Below are 19,466 nucleotides of genomic sequence, written 5' to 3'. Positions count from 1 at the left end.
ACGTTCTATCAACGTCATTGATAGAACGTCAACGTTACTGAATGTTTGCTAACTGTGAGAAAACCTTCCCAAAACGTTCTCAGAACCCCTTTTAGCTGGGGATGTAAACAAAAACAATAAAAGTCCAAAATATTACCAATAAAAAATAAATAAAAGAACTGTAATTACTGGACATGAGAGCTTTCATATTTTGGGTGTTTCATGGCAGATTAATTCTGTTCTGTTCTATTTTATAATCCTGTAGTTATACGTTATATTATAATTTCAGGCTGTATAGGCTGATTTTTTTGTATGTTATTTTTATTGACAATTGTCCTTTAAATGATTCAAAATCTTTTACAATTTACAATCTATAAATGTCTGAAACGCCAGATAAATAATAGAAAGTTCAAATAAAAAAAATCACACGACCTATGGCGTCGTTAAAGCGTTAAAGGCGTAACGTTACCTTACAAATAGCCAATCGTCGCTGAGCCAGTGAGAGCTCTCGAGTGACACTAAGAAATTTTACCAGACAGAAACACTGACCAATTACTTAATAATCCGTCAGTACTACAGCCAATCAGTGCAGGGAGGGGGCGGGACGTTAGCGGAAACCGGAAGCGCCTGCAGGAGCTGTGTGACCTGAGAAGGTCTCCGGCCTTGTGCAAAAGTTGCACGGTGAACGTGGCTGTGAACCTCCTAAGGCTGCCTTATTGAAAAGCACAGCAGAGCCGCGATGTTTAAGTGCAATGCAGCGTGGAATAAGCTGGCTCCGCTGGCCCGGGCCTCATCCTCTTTGTGTCTGCAGAATGCGCGGAAATCAGGCAAGTTGAGATAAACGGCAGAAGTCTGTGGCTCAGCAAATCACCTGTGAACCTCTTTTCAGTCTAGCAGAACAACGGCTTGCACAATTTCTATGGAAACACAAGTCCAGGCACCGGTAGGATAAGCGTTTATTTCACCGTGTGGATACTATAGTCAAACCAATAAAGCACACTGAGTTGGATTGAATAGATAAACACAACTAAAAGTTTAATTTAGTGCTATCTGAGGTCACACAGCGCATATGTTCAAACACAATTTCAGCAAAACTCTATGCGGCCATTCTGTTAAAAATATCATTTTACGAAAATACTTTATGGGTTAATGCAGGAGTGCAAGTGTTGCTGTAATTTTTGGCCCAAGGTCGTTGAACGTCAAAGTCTGCCTCAAATACATTTTTGGCTCTGACAACTCCATGCCGCTGTCATTCAACTAAGTGAATTGTACCGCAGCAGTAATACTGTATTGTGGTTATGAAGATCTTTGTGATGAAATCTGAGCTTTCTATGCGTCCATAGACAGCTACTCAACTGACACTTTGACGCTTCAAAAAGTTCATAAACAGATCGTAAAAACTAATTCATATGAATTGAGCGGTTTAGTCAATTTTCTGAAGAGACTCAATCACTTTAGATGATGAAAAGATTTAATTTAGGTTTTTATTCACATATAAACATTGATCAGCGAGCTTAAACAGAAACTCAACCGCACCTGCTTGACACACGAAAACAAACTTCATTGGTTCTTGCTGAAGTTCAAACGTGCTGCGTAACTCAAGAATGAACCTTACTGGTTCTTGCAGGTCAAGGGAACATGCTTGAGCTTCCGTTTACCACAACTGTGTCAGCTGATGAATGCTTATATGGGAATAAAAACCTAAATTCAATCTGTTCATCATATAAAGTGATTGTGTCTCTTCAGAAGATTATTGACTAAACCACTCAATTTCGTATGGGTCAGTTTTATGATCTCTGTATGGACTTTTTGAAGCGTCAAAGTTTCAGTTGCGTAGCTGTCAATTGAGGGACAGACAGATTTCATCAAAAATATCTTCATTTATGTTCCGAAGATGAACGAAAGTCTTACGGGTTTGAAATTGGAACGTCATTAGGGTGAGTAATTACTGAAAGAATTTTCTATTTTTGGATGAACTATCCCTTTAAGATAGGCTGACTGTATACTACTATCCTGCATATTACACAGATTCTTATCAACTAAATAAATACGTGAACATTAAATATTGGTTTAAAGTTTATGTAAAGATATTTTTATTCTGGAGTTCATGAAGAAATGGATAACTATATACGTAGGATAACTGGATAACTATATACCTATATATGTAGACTAAGTGTGACATCAGTACAATGAGTTTGAGCAGACTTCTTTTATAAAGAATTAAGTTTTAAAAATTTAAAATTAATTTAAAATTAATTTTTGTTTTTATGATTGAATTTTCAGTGCTGAGACATGGTAGAAGGCTGGATATGGTTCAAAAAGCCCAGATGTCATCAGGGCCAACAGGAGGGGAAAACACTCTGTATTACGTCCTGGTTGGAGCAACATTTCTGGGGGCGGGAGTTTATGTAAGTACCCCTTTATTATTGGACTCTTCACCAGCCCCATATTGACAATGAATATTTATTTCTAGCATAGTTGCTTCAACTTTTACTGATATTCAAATCAGTACTGTTCTTGTGTGGGTTGTGGTTAGTTTGTAATATTGTAATAAAACGTTGTTAATTTTTTTCTAAAGGATGCTCAAGATATATTGATATACAAGACATAAATACTAGCGTTGCTTTGCTATGCTCTGCCAGTTAAACTGCATTCTCAGTTGCTTTCAAAAAAGATCTGATGTTAGAGGTGTGCTATGAATATAACTGGTAATCATTTACATGTAGCAGACTTTATCACACAAGATACTGATGCGAAGAGCACTTGGTGAAACAGGTTAATAAGCTTGATTATGGTTGCTTGTATAGCAGTTTCTCAGCACCTCCATTTCAGACTATGGATGAAAGGTTGCATCAGTTTTCTTCAGTGTAATAAATAATGTTATAATTTCAATCATAAACATTATCACATTTTTTTTGTTTTCCAAATGTTTTTATATATGATATTTGCAGAGTTCATAATGAGTGTTGTTTATTTGTTTGTGTGTTTGAAGACATACCGCACTCTATCAGGGGACAAGGAAAGATATAAGGAGCGTATGATAGAAATTGCCAGTAGGTCTAAACAAGAGCCACAAGCAGCTGTGGCTGTAGGTAAGTGATTACACTAATCACATGTAGACATGAATCACTGGTCTCATTTAATTAGCAGTTATCAGTTGTTTCAATTAGTATATTTTCATCTTAAAGAATTCTTGATGGCTTAATTTAGGCCTATTTCTTAACATATAAAAATGTTTTTTGCCTTTAATTTACTGTTGCCTGCAGCACAGATGTGAACAAATAATATTAGTATCGAAGAAGTTTAATTCAGTGGTATGTTGTCTTTTGTGTTTCAGCTGAAGTTGTGGCAGAATCAAAAGAAGGTGAGAGGTTATTTCTATACACTGCTATATGTGCACATTCACAGCCTTGCACACAGAGCACTGCAGTCCATTACTGAAGCTTTAGCTTGAATATGTCAGTTATTGGATGACTTTCTTATTTGAAAGTTTTTAAAATTCAAATTTTGATTGGAAAACAAAGATGAAAACGTAAGATAACCAATACTGTTGTGCTTTGAGGTATCATGGCTCTGGATTGTATTTGTCTATGTTACTGTGGCTCACATGGGTATTAACATGCACACAGTGTCCTGTTCATGCATGATGACACTACACTTCCATTAGGAAATGTGACTTGGGAATTCTTAACTCTGTTTCGTCTGAAAAGGGGATTAACAACCTGAACATATTAAATGGTATATTATATTATATTATATTATATTATATTATATTATATTATATTATATTATATTATATTATATTATATTATATTATATTATGTACAATGATCAAGTCAGCCTCTGATTGCATGTTTAGTGTCTTCATTTTGGGATGTGGCATAACATAACATTGCTTAACTATCTCGGTTTTATCATAGTAAAATCAGTTGATTTAGTAAAAATAATATAATCTGAAAGAGGTCATATCAATAATTTTATTGTTTTATTATTTTTTCCGCACTTCCACTTATAATTTTAGTCAAGGTTTGTTTAGGTAAAATCACTCCTAATTTAGTTTTTCCAATTTTACTACTATTAGCTTTTGGCTACTGTAGTGGTTCAGAATGAGTTTTAGCTAGTATCAAATCTTTTTTATAGGAAAATCAAGGAAAACTTAATTTCTCATGGTAAGAACCATTTTAATTTACCATTTAATTACCCGAGGAAGCAATTTTTCTTTTTTAAGGGCTGAAAAAATATCCATTCCATTGCATTAAAGGGGACCTATTATGCCCCTTTTTAAGAGATGTAAAATAAGTCTCTGATTTCCTCTGTGTGTGTATGTGAAAGTTTAGCTCAAAATACCCCACGGATAATTTTTTATAGCATGTTAAAATTGCCACGTTTTGGGGGTGAGCAAAAACGTGCTGTTTTTGTGTGTCCCTTTAAATGCAAATGAGCTGGTGCTTCCGGCCCCCTTTCAAGAAGAGTGCGCTCTCCCTTTCATTACTGCCGTGACAAGTATTGATCCGAAGGCTAGATCATGAACAATTGGTTCTGATCCATCCTCGAGTAACAACTTCAACCACAGTGTTCTCAGTGACTTAGATGCTGGGAGTCTATGGAGATTATGTACATTGGTACATCCAACAACAGAACGTAATGTTTTTTGGCACAGATGTGTTGTGTGTGTACAATGCATATACACTACCGTTCAAGTAAGATTTGTTTTTAAGTCATTTTTAATTGACAGTAAAAAAAATTCCGTTGTTACATTTACACAAAAATATTAGGCAGCACAACTGTTTCAACATTGATAATAATAAAACTAAGTGTCTTCTTGGGCTGCAAATCATAATAGAATGATTTCTGAAGGATCATGTGACACTGAAGTCTGGAATAATGATGCAGAAAATTCAGCTTTGCATCACAGAAATAAATTACATTAAAAAAAAAATTAAAAACTTATTTTAAATTGTAGTAATATTTCACAATATTATATAACAGTAATATCTCACAATATTACTGTGTTGATACTGCATTTCATATAAATTCAATAGCAAATAAATGCAGCCTGGGTGAACATAAGATGTACATGAATTGTCACTTTCAGTTATGCATGCTTCTTGGGACACTGCGTACTGCATGTGACTGTCTGTTTAATGTTCCTTTTTACTGTCTCTTTATTTGTGTAAATGTCATCTTTAACTCTCCTAATATTTCTGCATCATATATACCCCTGCCTCTAAATAACCTTAAATAAACTCTAAATAACTCTAAATAAGCATCTGCCAGGAATGGTAAATGTAAACTGTTAGCTATCTGTTAGAATTGTCACTGTGATCTTCCACCTCTGCTCATACATGGTGAACTGTCTCCTTTATATCAAGTGTTTGACTCTGAGCATTTGTTTTTGTGTGACTGCCTTGTGGGTAACTCCATTGACGTTCTTCACCCAACCAATTGACTATCCATTGTTTTTATTCTAAATTTCATCTACTGTGCTTTTTCAAATTGAGAGGTTTAAATTGTACAAAATGAATCCGTTTTCTTTCTGCCATTGGGCCAAGATTGGTTGGATTGAGGCGATGTTCTATGAAGTTCTTTCATCCTTGATGGATATGCCTGAGGCTCTTCTTCATCATGTCTTTCACTTGTCAGTTGTGTATTTTGCTTCACACATTGTCTGTCATCAACCAAACATTTCCACCACAAGAACACCACTATTTTTGTCTTCCTTTTTCTGTTCGTCCTACTAACTCTTAGGTGTTTTGAAGAGAGCTGTTTTGTCTTGCTTTAACTACTTTATTCCTGTTCAAATATTTGGAAAGATTTTTAGATGGCTTGACTATACCCATTTGTCTGGATTGTCTGTCCTTTCCTCTGCTGACACAATGAAGCTGAATTTTTGGAGAAACTCTCATCTTCTGGAACTTGTTTGAAAAAAAAAAAAAATCTGTTAATGTGCATGTTCCTCATAAGTTTCTGTTGGACTTTTTGATTGGCATTGACACATTGACCAGCTACGAGTGTTAAAAGAAAAATGGCAAAGAGGAGCTTTGAGGTTTTTTTAAATAAGAATCTTGGTTTAATGTAACGGTAATGAAGTCTGAGAGAAGATTCCTGAGAATTGATGCACTTCATGGTTATATGGTAGTCCTCCATAAAACATCAGGATCCTTTCATGGAATGTCACACAGAAAATTTTACAACTAAGGAAGGAAGTGGATGAAGACCCTGACACCTTCACATTCACCCATAACTATTGTCCTTTTCCTTATGTTTTTACCCTTTTCTGACAAATTCATTCCTGATCCTGGATCCTTACATTTTTCCTTTTTCACCAGAAGAACCGTACTCGTACAACCTATCAAAGCTTGAAAATGTTAGGATTCAGAGCAATGAAAAATGCTAGGCATTTTTTTAAAAGTCAGTTATCTGCTCATGATCCTGCTTTAGATGTTGCAGCACCTCTGGAATCCATCCCAGAACCATCTCCAGAGCCAGTTATAAGTGGTAAGAGCTGAGGAAGATGGAGTGGAGGATTGTTTTGGTGCATCTTCTGTCTCAGTCAAACAATCTTGTGTTTTGCTCGTCTGTGGCATTAGAGCCTGTTGCTGAAGAACCAACTTCAACAGAACCTTCTGTTGAAGAACCTCCGGTAACAGAAGCTATTGTGGAGTCCCCTGAAGCTGAACCTGTTGCAGAAGCTCCCGTAACTGAACCCGTTGTGGAAGAACCTGTAACCGAACCCATTGTAGAAGCTTCTATTCCGGAACCCATCGTAGAAGCTCCAGTAACGGAACCTGTTGAAGCCTCTGTGGCGGAATCAGTCATTGAAGTCCCTGTAACGGAACCTGTTGAAGAAGCTCCAGCAGTTCTACAGAGTGAAGAGTCCTTAGCTCCTGTAGTTGAGAGTGGTAAGATTGACACATCTGCATGGAAATCCGGGATTTTTATGGAGGAAAATACTTTTATTTGGATATTGAAGTTAACATCTTTCCTCTCCTCTAACATCGTGATTAAGAAACCGAGCCCACACCTGTAATCATCGCTGAGCATGTTCCAGAGGCTTCATCTGTTTCTGAGAGTGGTAAGAGTCCAGTTTTGACTGGATGGGAATCAGTTCTGCAATATAAACATGTTACAGATAAAATATACTGATAATTACTTCATTGACACATATGGACACCTATTCAAAACTTTCTATTACTACACCTTTTTATTTTTATGGCTACATATGATCTTTTTTGAGTTGTTTGACTAGATTTGGTCTGTCTTTGGTTGGTTATTTCCTTTATCAATGAAGATCATTTGTTTTTCTTGTCTATATAAACCACATTGTCCTCACTTCTTTTCAAGGCCTTATCTTTCTTCCCCCACTCAGCCATTTCATGCTTTGAACGTTTGTTGTGTCAAAGTGTGACTGATTTAATGCTAATGGCTAATGCTAATTGTACAAGGTCACACACTTATGACCAATTTGCAGCCGTGTTTCCAGATTGTTCGATGTATCGTTTGCACTAATATTACTTTAAAAATGCTAATCTCTCCCCTCATCTAGCGCTGTGTTCCTGAAATCACTCACGTATTCTTGTACAGATAATGTTAAGCGCACTCACATGGCTAATTCACGATACATGTCAAGTTATTCATAAATGCTTGTTTGTGTATGTGTGTTTGTACTAAATTTGTCTTTCTTTAACCAGCTGCAGATCCTGAGCCAGCTTCTGCTGCTGTGCCCCTTGAACCCACTGCTGCTCACTTAGATGTCCCTGAACACGCTCCCTATCTGCTGATTGGTGGAGGCACAGCTTCATTCGCTGCAGCTCGGTCCATTCGGGCACGCGACCCTGGTGCCAGGGTGAGTCTGTCCGTTTAGTAGTAGTTTGGCAGCATTAACGCTCAAGTATTGTAATCATAAATAGTTCATCAATACAATCACTTAAACCGGTTTGCCAAGAACCCCCAAATATGAGGATGAGGGACCTTGTGTGAGGCTTCCTTTCTTAAAAATAAAGACATATTTCCTGTATTAATAGCAGTAATATAAAAAAATAATACAGGACATGTAATATTGTAAAGACAACAAGATTAAATCATCGTTTTTAAAATTGAATAAAATGCTTTTATATTGTCATTGTACTAAAGAAATCTGTTAAAATATCTAGAAAATATTTACTTTTTATGCTTTTTAAGTTGACAAGCGTGTCTGAGATTTAACCTTTTTTAAACAAAACTCTTAAGTAGATTTTTTTTTTTTTTTTTTTTTTTTTTTTTTTACCGTTCGAAACTATTGATGGCAGTGGAATAATCACAATGAATCAGTTAATATGACCAGTATTTGGAAAGCAGAAAGAGTAATATAATCAAATTTGGTGAATAATATAAACATCAAGTTTCATTAAATGTATTTAATTAATATCTTCGGTGCACAAGTTTACATAAATTCTAAGAGCCCTAAAAATACATTTTGTGGAATCCTTTATTTTTCTTCCAATTTAAAATAATAATAATTATGGACCACAGATGTGTCCATTCTAAATCCCATCTGTAAAACACATCTATGTATTAAAGTGTGTGTGTCCTGTGTGTGTTTGTTATACAGGTGTTGATTGTAACAGAGGAGTCTGAACATCCCTACATGAGACCCCCTCTCTCTAAAGAACTCTGGTTCTCTGATGACCCCAAGGTCACTGAAACACTGCGCTTCAAACAATGGAACGGCAAAGAGAGGAGGTGTGTGACAAGAGTGTTCCAGACCACTTAAACCAGACCTAACACTGATACACTGACTTTTTTGTCAAAGGGTCATAATTGCATCATATTTCTGAATTTGTTCAGTCTGTTTGCATATATCGTGATGTTAATTTATTCCTTTTTGTTGTAGTATTTACTTCCAGCCTCCCTCGTTCTACATCAGTCCCGCGGATCTTGCTAAAGTTGAGAATGGGGGTGTGGCTGTGCTCACGGGCCGTAAGGTGAGAAACTCTGACACCAGCATCTAATGTTGCTGTGGAGTTGCGTTCTTAATTGGTCCACTTGAACAAGTCTGAAAAATGCTGAAGTTGCAGAAGAGGAGAAAATGTTTTATGGATTGCTAAATGTGTGTGAATGAGTTGTCCTCATCATAACCCTGTGTGTGTGTTTGTACCTATGGTGTAGGTGGTACACATGGATGTCAGAGAAAATAAAGTCAAACTGAGTGATGGTGCAGAGATCTCCTATGAAAAGTGCTTGATTGCCACAGGTAAAACGCATATAATATGCTCATGAACACATACGCAGGGGTGTAAAATCTATTGCTGACTGTCCTGTAAATGAATACGTGTATGTGTATTAGGTGGGGTGCCTAGGAACCTGCAAGTGATTGAAAGGGCAGGACAGGAGGTGACGAAGAGGACAACCCTTTTTAGGAAAGTATGTCTTGCTTCACATATTTTGGGCAGAGTGGAGCAGTAGTGTTCAAGTCAAATCCCCAATTAATATGTCTGTCAACATGAAATCAGTATTGATCCCATTTATGTTCTGAATACATGTTCCTGGTCTTATAGTGCACAGTTCATTGGTACATGTTCTTCTAAAGGAAAAAAGGTTTTCTTTATCAACATGCAATAAATCACTCAGACACTGAAAGCTTTTCTTTTCAGATGACTGAAAAATCATATCTTGTCCCATTTCTTTCCTTGCTGAATAACTATCCTATTTTACTCAATGCATACTAAATGGGTCGTGAATGCTGTTTCATTTTGACTTTAATATTTGTCAATTGACTGAAATGCACTTGATTCAGGATCAGATTATACCTAAATCTACAGTGTCAGTACAGTTAGAACCAAAATAACATGCTTCTTTAGATGAGCTCTTTTACTAAGTGCATATGCTCATCATCTCATGAGATGCCAAATTCATAAATGTAAATGTGCAGAACACCGCTGGAGGGCACCCTTATGTTAATAATGTCGCTGTAGCATTTTGCACACCACTATAAATTGCAAGAGTAGATTTTTTTCTTGTTAATCAGAGGACTAATTTACATAAAGCCTTGCGTACAATTTTACAAATTTTTTCTTGATATACATTTTCCTTCTATGTTGCTCACATTCTATATCTTGTTCCTACAGTCCTGGAAAACCAGGAAATAGCAAGGACATTCAAATTGTGGGAAAATAATTAATGGAAATTTCTATATTAAACGAAGTTATTGTGTTCAAGTGTGAAACATTTTTTTTTATCTTTATACTGTAAATCCTAAAAATTGGAAAACTAATGGAAATTTTTTGGTAGATTGAAGATTTTAGGTCTCTAGAGAAGATCAGCAGAGAGGTGAAGTCCATTACCATCATCGGCGGAGGTTTCCTCGGCAGCGAGCTTGCATGTGCCATGGGTCGCAGATGTGAGTCTAAACCTTCAGCTGTCATTTAGATGGGAAAAAAAAATCAAGCCAAAAGTGTTGATTGTAAAAAAAAAAAGATTCCAAAAATGATGTAGTTGTAATTGCATTATATAATGTTTTGAAATGCTCATAATCAGATTAGTTACTTTTTTTAATTGATTACATGATCACATATTATTCACACAATAGCAGTAAATTGTTCATAACTGATTGATTATAGTCAATTAATCTTTTACGCTTTTCTTTCTAAAAAGCTTACCGCATTTAAAATTTTGTTATATACAGTAATTTGTTTTAGGAAGGGGAAGGGGTGTGTGTTGGGCTGTTGTGGATTTGCACACACAGAACAGCCTCTAGTCTATAGTCTATAGACCTTATGTAGCTCTGCCCCTTTTCAGCGCTGCGCTCGTTGTCTTTTGACTTCCGTCTGTATTTTCACAGCGATCTTGCGTATTTATGAATGAACGGCTCGTTTTAAAATCTTCCCGGTCTACTGACATTTGTCAAGACATCTGCTTTAAACATTACAATCCTCATGATAACTTTCGTTAACTTTACATTAATTAAGTTCACTTCTAGAGCTAATTACTCCTGGACAGCAATGCCATAGAAATATACAGAGCGACTGCAAAAACGGAAGTTCAAAGACAATATTGTAAAGATGGCGGCGCCCTCGTTTCTCTGGCGCATAAGGTCTATAATTACATGAAAAATGGAGAGGCCATATAGCATATGACCACTGGAGAATTTTCTCAACACTGCATATCTAATCAACTCCTCACTAACACATTTTAATTATTATTTGAATTATCACTCAGTGAGTCATTTAACATTGTATTACTACTTTGTCTTTAGAAGGCTTTTGTCTTTCAAACAGATTAAATGCACAAATGCCATTTTGTATTTACATGTAATGGAGGGATGGAATTTCTTTTCAGAAGAACCTCTTTGAATTAAATTTAAGTTAATAGTTAAAGCTACACTGTGTAATTTTTTAAGTTGATTCTTAGCAAAAAACACTTTGTTCTTTCAAAATGATATGTGCTCATTAATGTGTAATTACTTCTACCAACTCATCAAGTATTCTCGTAAGCGTAGAATCTGCCATTGAGAATACATACGAACGAGTCGCTTGAATGGCGGCAGCCATGTTGTGCCTCCATCTTGAAAATACATTAGCCAAAGAGGGACATACCTGGAAATTCAAGCTTCGCCTTTTGCGTTTTGACACTCAGTGGCACCGTGACGAATGGTGATGAGGGGGATATAAATCGCGACTGCCGGCAGATTTGAAATAATACGACCACCGTAGGAGTTAAAAAGCCCTCGGAATGGGAGGGGCTAGAAAGTAATGTTCAGTTGGTAGTCATAAACAATTTCACCGCTAGATGGGAGAAAATCCTACACAGTGTAGCTTTAAGGCATTAATTTAACAACACATTTGCATGTCTGCAGTTTTATTATGTTGTTAATGGTCACATGGTCACACTTTTCATTTGATCTTTGTGTTAGTGTTTTAAATGGATTGTTTTTATTGTAAAATTATGATTTTATTAATTATTTGCTTTATGAGCTTATAAGCCCCATGCAGTTCCTTCACAAACCTCAATTCAGGAAACCCTGATGTAATGTGATGTTTAATGTATATCATCATGTTGATAAAAGTTAAAAATGGAATATATTTTCTTTCTCTTTGGATTGTATATAAGACTTCCCTATTCAAATCAATATGATAAATCAGTTCAAAAGTAATCTAAGTAATCAAAAAGTAGTCAGATTATATTATATTATATTATATTATATTATATTATATTATATTATATTATATTATATTATTAGAATGTGTCATAATATATTACATTATAGAACACATTATTAATTACAAGTTTGGCCATATAATTTGCAATGTGTTATCTTGTTATAAGGGTTGGGGTTGGCTTTCATATAAATATGGATGTCTTTTTTTTCTTTCTTTTTTTAAACAAACTACTGAATTTTCCTCTCTCCTTATTTTTGCCGTGGCTTTCTTTCTCTCTCCCTCTTTTTAGCTGCGGACCCTGGTTTAGAGGTGATCCAGATGTTCCCAGAGAAGGGTAACATGGGAAAAGTACTGCCTGAATACTTGAGTAACTGGACCACTGAGAAAGTCCGGAAAGGTAAGAGAATAAATAAAGGACGCTGGAATTGCTTCCTTTAACTTCAAATGTCCAAATTCAAAATATAGGCATTTTGAAAAGTTTGAAAGCAAAAAGTTGACCACAGCTAACCTTTTGACCACTCATAGAGGGTGTGAACGTTATCCCGGATGCTCTAGTGAAAAATGTGAGCTACAAAAATGACCAATTGGAGATCAAACTGAAGGATGGACGAGTGGTGAGTCTGCTTTTCCGTCAGCCAATCATAACATGGCCTGATCATCTGTTTGCTAATTTATAGTGTTTTATGATTATACAGTATTTGTATTACGCTAAATAAAAACAATGAGGCTTTTTTTTTCTTGTGTTGTTGTTTTAGGTGAAGACTGACCACATTGTGGCAGCAGTTGGTTTGGAGCCCAGTGTGGAACTTGCCAAATCAGGCGGGCTGGAGGTGGACTCTGATTTCGGAGGGTACCGTGTTAACGCTGAGCTCCAGGCTCGCTCCAACATCTGGGTGGTATGTAGGGCTGAGTTTTTTTCCGGCAAAACTTATGAAAGGGCAGAGAGGAGGATACTAAAGTGTCGGTATTTAGACATGAATGTCCTAAAGAACGTAGGAGATGAATGGCTCAGTTTTCATAGGAACTGTACTAGTTCTGAATCTCAATTTTGACATGATAATCAAGGTTCCTCTTTGTTTGTGTTCTAGGCAGGGGATGCTGCATGTTTTTATGACATCAGGCTGGGCCGCCGGCGTGTGGAGCACCATGATCACGCGGTGGTCAGCGGCAGACTGGCTGGAGAGAACATGACTGGAACCAACAAACCCTACTGGCATCAGTCTATGTTCTGGTAACCATCTTCAACAAACTCACCTTTTAATATGTGTTTTTAATAGCATCAGGGTTTCTTGAAAGTACTTATATTTCAGACACATGGTTTCAAGGACTAGAAAGTATCTGAAACATAAGAAAGTGAAAGTGCTTGAATTAAACAAACTAAATTTGCTTATTATAAAAATTGGTCTTTATGCACTGCCAAAGCCAGAACGAAACATTGCTACCGAATTGGGGGGAAAGTAGGAAAAACCTGGAAAAAACGCACAGGCAGCCCTGCATGATGAACAAATGAGAGGCGTAGAGCTGTTTAACTAGCTCAGTATCAGAGAAGTGCATATTAAATGTTGCTTAGCTCAGTACTGAGCTACATAAAAATTGGCTAATCAAAATTCCAGTGAATAATTCTTAATAAAGTGTTGTCAATTACAGAGGTAACTGGGGAAACCAATATTTTTCTGCTGTTCCATAAGCGCCATCTACTGAATTCAATTCTGCTGTTTTTGTTCAGATCAATCTGTGAAGAATGACCCATATTCTTACATAGCTTATACGCAGTGTTGTAAATGTTAACCGGTGGATTGAAATGAAGAAAATGTGCTTTAAAAAATGTAGAGTTATAAGGTATCTAGAATATTGTATATAATCATATTTTAAATTAATATGTATAATCTTTTAGCATTTTGACTCATCCCTTTTCTTAAATGGTTTAAAGGCTAAAATTATTATTTATTTTTTTATAAAACTTGTTTTTGTCAAAACGAGTTGTTTGGATCATAGAAATGAATAAGCATGAATAAGAAAGCGGCAACATGTCTCGTTCTCATCTCTCATCTCGGTCGCTCTCTCGTACACTGTACTAGCCCTCTCTCCTCATTGGATTTTAAAATGGTCATATGCCACTTAAATTATATTTTATTTGTCAGTATATGGCTTAACATTGCTGCAGTAATGAATAACACAGGTACAGTAGGTCTTTGATACTGTCCAGATTGGCAGTAACAAACCCACCTTTATTGTCATTATTGTGCTTGATATAAAATAAAAGGTGATTTAAAAAGTCCTTGAATCTGGCATTCATGAAAGAGTGGGAACCCTGAAGCATAATGCAGCACTCACAATTTGTCCTGTTTTCAGGAGTGATCTAGGACCAGATGTTGGATATGAAGCCATCGGTATAGTGGACAGCAGTCTGCCCACCGTGGGAGTGTTTGCTAAAGCCACGGCCAAGGACACACCAAAAGCTGCAACCGAACAATCAGGTACACAAACATTTGCTATTGAAACACCACATAAACACCATTTTCAGCAAGAGTTTGCTATTACTCTATTTTGATTTTGCATCCTTTTGTGGTATATTGTGACCTTTTGTGGTACTGGATGCCTTGAATTTCTTGAATGGGATTAATAAAGTATCAATCATCATCATATGCATTCAATAGCAGAGTGCAAACAAAAATGCACAAAAAACCCCAAAATTTTTCTCTGTTTACAGGCACCGGAATCCGTTCCGAGAGTGAGACGGAGGAGGTTGCCGGGGCGTTTAAGGCAGGAACAGCGGCCCCTCCACCTCCTATCCAGCAGAAGGAGGATTATGGGAAGGGAGTGATATTTTACCTGAGGGACAAAGTGGTGGTCGGTATCGTTCTGTGGAACGTCTTCAACAGAATGCCCATCGCAAGGAAGGTGAGCAGAGATATCATTCCCTTTGTCCATTCATCTTCATTTCAGTGTTTCTTATGAAGGTAATATAATGCCATAAAGAATCGCATGCGCAGGGTAAGATTTGTGAAAGTGTACATAAGTTTGCAAGCAGAAATTAAATTTGCATGTGCAAGAGAAGATTTGTAAAGGTGTAAATCGCCTTTCAAGTGTAAGAAAAAAAATTTTCAGCATTTTTCTGTTATTCATAAGTGTAATTCATGTATTGTGAAGCTGCAGCTTCATGCTAACACAAAATAAATAGGATCTGTATTACTCTGACTTCCATTTTTCCGCGCCTATACTTCTGGCACGTTTTTTGCACACAAATGCGGCCAAAAGCATTGCAGGCCTGTGAACAGTAATTTGCAAGCGAAAACAACAAAGTCAGGAACTGCAAAACAGATTGATCACATAAAACCAACCTTTGTGTAAAAAAATAAACTGTTGCAAATGTCTGAATGACTTGTGTCCATGGGGCAAAAAAGTTCCTGAAATAACCCGATTTGTACAGTTGCGTCTTTCTTTTACCTGCGCTTACAGTTTTGGCACGATTTACAGCAAGTTACAGCAACTGACATTCACACTGAATTTCGAGCTGGTGTTAACTTTATTGGATTGAAATTTTATATATATAATCTGTTACACCACCGAACTTATGTTAAACTTTACAATCAAATCATTTAATACCCATTCTTTATGTAATAATACCATTCTGATTTTCTGATCAGTGTTTTTCACATCATGTCTCTGTTCATGGTATTTAACACTCAATTATATATTTTGAAATATCGGTCGCACTGTCAATATTGATTCTGATTACATTCGTGTGACTGATCAAGCTTTTATATGTAGATTTTTTATGTTTTAAAATGCTTTCTCTGAGTCCAGATTTGACTAATTAAAAACTGATACTAAATCAACATAAACTCAACTTTGACAAAAAGTAACTAGTTATGTCTTAATAAAAACCCAGCAACCAGGGAACACACAGCATCTTGAAATGTTTATATGTAAGGCTATACAGCAATCTAGTGGTTACACGATGGCATTTCAGGTGATAAATGGTGCATAATTTAAAGATGCCCTTAAAATACATGTTAAAGGGTAAAAATATTATTATTATAACTCATTTTAGTATTGACAGGCGATTTACACCTTTACAAATCTTATCTTGCGCATGCAAATTTAACTTGCGCTTGCAAACTTATGTACACTTTCACAAATCTTACCCTGCGCATGTGATTCTTTATGGCATCATATTACCTTCATAGTTTCTCTGATAAAGATTAATTTGTTGTTTTGTCTTTATTTGTAGATAATCAAAGATGGAGAGGAACATACAGATCTGAATGAGGTGGCCAAGCTTTTCAACATCCATGAGGACTGAATAATTTTTCGTTTTCTCTGTTCTCTGTCCATATTTCTGTGGAGTGAACTTGGGAAAAGACATACAGGCTTACAACAGCCTTTCATCTGTCATTTTGACCTTGAACTCTCTGAGATACGGACATGCAATGCTGCCTCTGGGGCTGTGATTTCAATCTGCTCATGGAGTGTTTCAAACTGTATCACTTAATTTTCTACTGAGGGAAATCTATACCTGTTGTTTGTATTGAAAAGTGCTGTGTTTTTTTCCCTGTTGTGGTCAGTAAATTTTCATCTCACTTCTTGAATGCATCCCTTCTGAACACCTCCTCCAAAGCCTGACGGGATGATAACTTTCGTTGAATATTGCAATAAAATTGCATTTTGAATCAAACAATACCAGATGAAAGACATTCCTCTGACACCTGGTAGCACAGTGTTTTCTGTCTGCGCGATCAATGCAGCTGGTACAAATGAAACTAAATAAAAGTAAATGATTTTTTATTTATGCCTCATGTTTCATTTGAATTCTTCCTAACTTGTTTTTTGTTAACATTTGTAGACGCACTGGACAGTGATTGTTTGGCCTTTCCAGAAGTCTTTCCAGGAATTTACCAACCATCTGCAAGTGCAAGAAGTTGTGCATTTGAATGCCTGTGTCTCCGATATGGGTGTGACCCTGAGGGTTTTGAGATGCGTGGAGAAGATGCAATATGTTTTGGCTCATTAAACCTGTGATTGCCTGCAAACATGTTCCCTAACATAGCCTTGACCTATTTTCTTATGCACCAGCGCTCTTATATACAGGTCTGAGTAATAGAAAATTGCTTATTCTGTCTTTCTGCAGAGTGAATGGGGTATGGGGAAAAAATAGTTTGAGAATGATAAAATTTTTTTGTTTAATGGAATGTTTTGATGTGTCCAAATGCTATTTGGATGTTGTTTTGATATAGCACTCAAACTTTAATCTGCACTGAATTGGCTGCTAGGACCAGATTACAAATTTACATTAATTCAGTATTATATTTTTTGCAGAATACATTTTTATTTAATTTTTTTTCGAAACAGGATCAAATGTGACCTGGAATTTTAAAAGAGTTTCAAAATTTAGCTTTTCAGTATACTGAATAGGATTTACCTATACTAGGATTGGGTTGCGATTTCAGGTTCAGATTATTTTCGGTGTATTTCAGCTAAATTAAAAAAAATTCGTGAAATTCTCTCTCTACTAATGCTGTACAAATCATTCATTTGTTAATTGGACAGCATCGCGTTGCGTTGTTTGATTTCGTAAGACAGCATAACGGAAAGTTACTTGGTTATTCAGTAATTGTAGATCTGACTGCACTGACACTATCAGATGAAAACTGAACTGAATTGATCTGAAATATGACTCCTAATTATTTCGCTGTACACGGTCTTTATGTTGCATCACATTCACAACTCAGGTAAAATAGCTTCTATATTTCCTTTCCTTTCAGCGGGGAGCGCATTTAACATTGTGTGTGTGAATTTTTCAAGTAATTTGTATTTTTGGTGGTTTGCAATGACCGAGTTCTGTAGTAAATCTGAGCTCCAGCCTCCACAAAAACAAGATCAGATGTTTGAAATAAAGTTCCTTAGGACTACGATATTCTCTAAAGCATATGAACAGGGTGGTTGTCGCTGACCCGAACACACACACACACGAGTTTCTGCTTCCACGCCAGTTAATCTGTAGTCAGCCAGGAATTCTCAGTTGAGAATGCCTGAGTACCTTTAACCCCTGTGGAGACTGAAAAATTGAAGTGGACGTGTGTTTATGTGGTGTTTCAAATTTTACGATTCATTGGTTAATAACTATTCAGACGTGTTAATGATTAGATGTCAGTGGTGTGTGTGTATTTGGAGGGTCTTGGGCAATAATGTTGGCTGAGAGCATACGTGTGTGTGCGTATAGAGGCATGTGCTCCAGTTCCCCCAGAGGTCAAGGCAATGTTTTAACACATCATGGAGATGAATGTGTGTGTGTGTGTGATTTCAGAGAAAACTGGGTCTGTTATTCTTTAGTTTGTTTCACTCTGGAGCAGTGGCGTGGCGTGAGGAAAAATTCTGAGGAAGCCAATTAAGACACAACCTCTAAGCTGTGTGTTTTAAGGGGTGGGGGCAGAAAATCATACGTTACCATTTATATGTTGCTATTTGGATGAACTATTAGAGCGCCCAGCATCATCTTACCGGGACTTACGCTTGTTACAATTCAACACTTTGAGCACGGACGCTCGCGCGCGCTCTCGCGCTCTCTCGCTCTCTCTCTCTCTCTCTCTCTCTCTCTCTCTCTCTCTCTCTCTCTCTCTCTCACACACACACACACACACACACACACACACACACACAGTCAGTCCTCTTAAACATCTTTCATGGTGTTTTTTATTAAAACATTCGCAGATAGATAGGAAACGGATGGTAAGCAACAAGAAGATAACCTTTTTCGTTTCTTTTTCTAACTAGCTAAACAAGATGTCAACACAAATCCACAAATCTTCCGCTATTTCATTGACGATGATAACGTGATGTGATTGGCCTGATGCCAACAAGTTCATGGCTTCCCTTGACACTGTCCTGACCAATCACAGGGGAGCAGTGTCGTGACAATAGCGTCACCTGATTGGTTAATCATTCTTTTTTTTTTCTATCAAGGGATGCCAACTCTGCCTGGCCTCCTCACAGACACAGGGTGCAGTACCATGTTTTCAACACTCATTCACCATGTCACTTTCATAGGGGCGCTGTTTTACACATCATAAAACGCTCAGTAATGAATGAAGAGAGACGATGAGGAGATGACAGAAGGATTACGTAAACTGTGAAAACAAAAGTGTTTATTAAATGACGATTATATTCTGAAAAAGTGAGGAAGCCTGGCTTCCCTTGGCCTCCGCAAGAAAACGCCACTGCTCTGGAGTGAAGATACATTAAAATTAACACTGGCCTAGTTATCCACTGTGACTCAACACACAGAGCTCAGTAGGATTTCTCTTTGTTTCAGTTGTTTTTCTTACACCCTCTCTTCTTGTCTTATTTTTT

General features: G+C 36.7%; 1 protein-coding gene across 6 annotated transcripts; it reads left to right on the top strand.

The window, feature by feature from the left end:
• Window positions 1–525: 525 nt before the first annotated feature.
• On the top strand, window positions 526–17,159 carry aifm1 (apoptosis inducing factor mitochondrion associated 1). Of its 6 annotated transcripts, none has more exons than XR_014030148.1 (21): window positions 526–806; window positions 2,263–2,387; window positions 2,972–3,071; window positions 3,317–3,343; window positions 6,421–6,477; window positions 6,570–6,881; window positions 6,989–7,054; window positions 7,671–7,825; window positions 8,570–8,700; window positions 8,852–8,942; window positions 9,127–9,211; window positions 9,305–9,381; window positions 10,249–10,357; window positions 12,406–12,513; window positions 12,642–12,730; window positions 12,872–13,012; window positions 13,205–13,347; window positions 14,469–14,593; window positions 14,827–15,017; window positions 16,351–16,867; window positions 16,963–17,159. XR_014030148.1 is itself a non-coding variant. In XM_081364876.1 (20 exons), exons 1-20 carry the CDS (start codon window positions 719–721, stop codon window positions 16,420–16,422), a joined length of 2,292 nt encoding a protein of 763 aa, XP_081221002.1. In that variant the 5' UTR covers window positions 526–718; the 3' UTR covers window positions 16,423–16,906. The 6 variants fall into 6 exon arrangements, 2 of the variants coding, with proteins under 2 accessions (XP_081221002.1, XP_081221003.1); XR_014030149.1 differs by having other exon boundaries at window positions 16,351–16,889; XM_081364876.1 differs by lacking the exon at window positions 16,963–17,159 and having other exon boundaries at window positions 16,351–16,906.
• The last annotated feature ends 2,307 nt before the right edge of the window (window positions 17,160–19,466 follow it).

The sequence above is a fragment of the Scardinius erythrophthalmus genome (genome assembly GCF_964197995.2).
Source record: "Scardinius erythrophthalmus genome assembly, chromosome: 5".
NCBI classification, from domain to species: domain Eukaryota; kingdom Metazoa; phylum Chordata; class Actinopteri; order Cypriniformes; family Leuciscidae; genus Scardinius; species Scardinius erythrophthalmus.
The sequence above is the reverse complement of the archived record's forward strand: the minus strand, read 5'-3'. Positions and strand labels throughout refer to the sequence as shown.

Coding starts and splice junctions, on each gene's coding strand:
- aifm1 (XM_081364876.1), top strand. CDS start 719: ATGTTTAAGTGCAATGCAGCGTGGAATAAGCTGGCTCCGCTGGCCCGG. Junction 3,344..6,420: donor TGTGGCAGAATCAAAAGAAG/GTGAGAGGTTAT, acceptor ATCCTGCTTTAG/ATGTTGCAGCACCTCTGGAA. Junction 6,478..6,569: donor TCCAGAGCCAGTTATAAGTG/GTAAGAGCTGAG, acceptor CTGTGGCATTAG/AGCCTGTTGCTGAAGAACCA.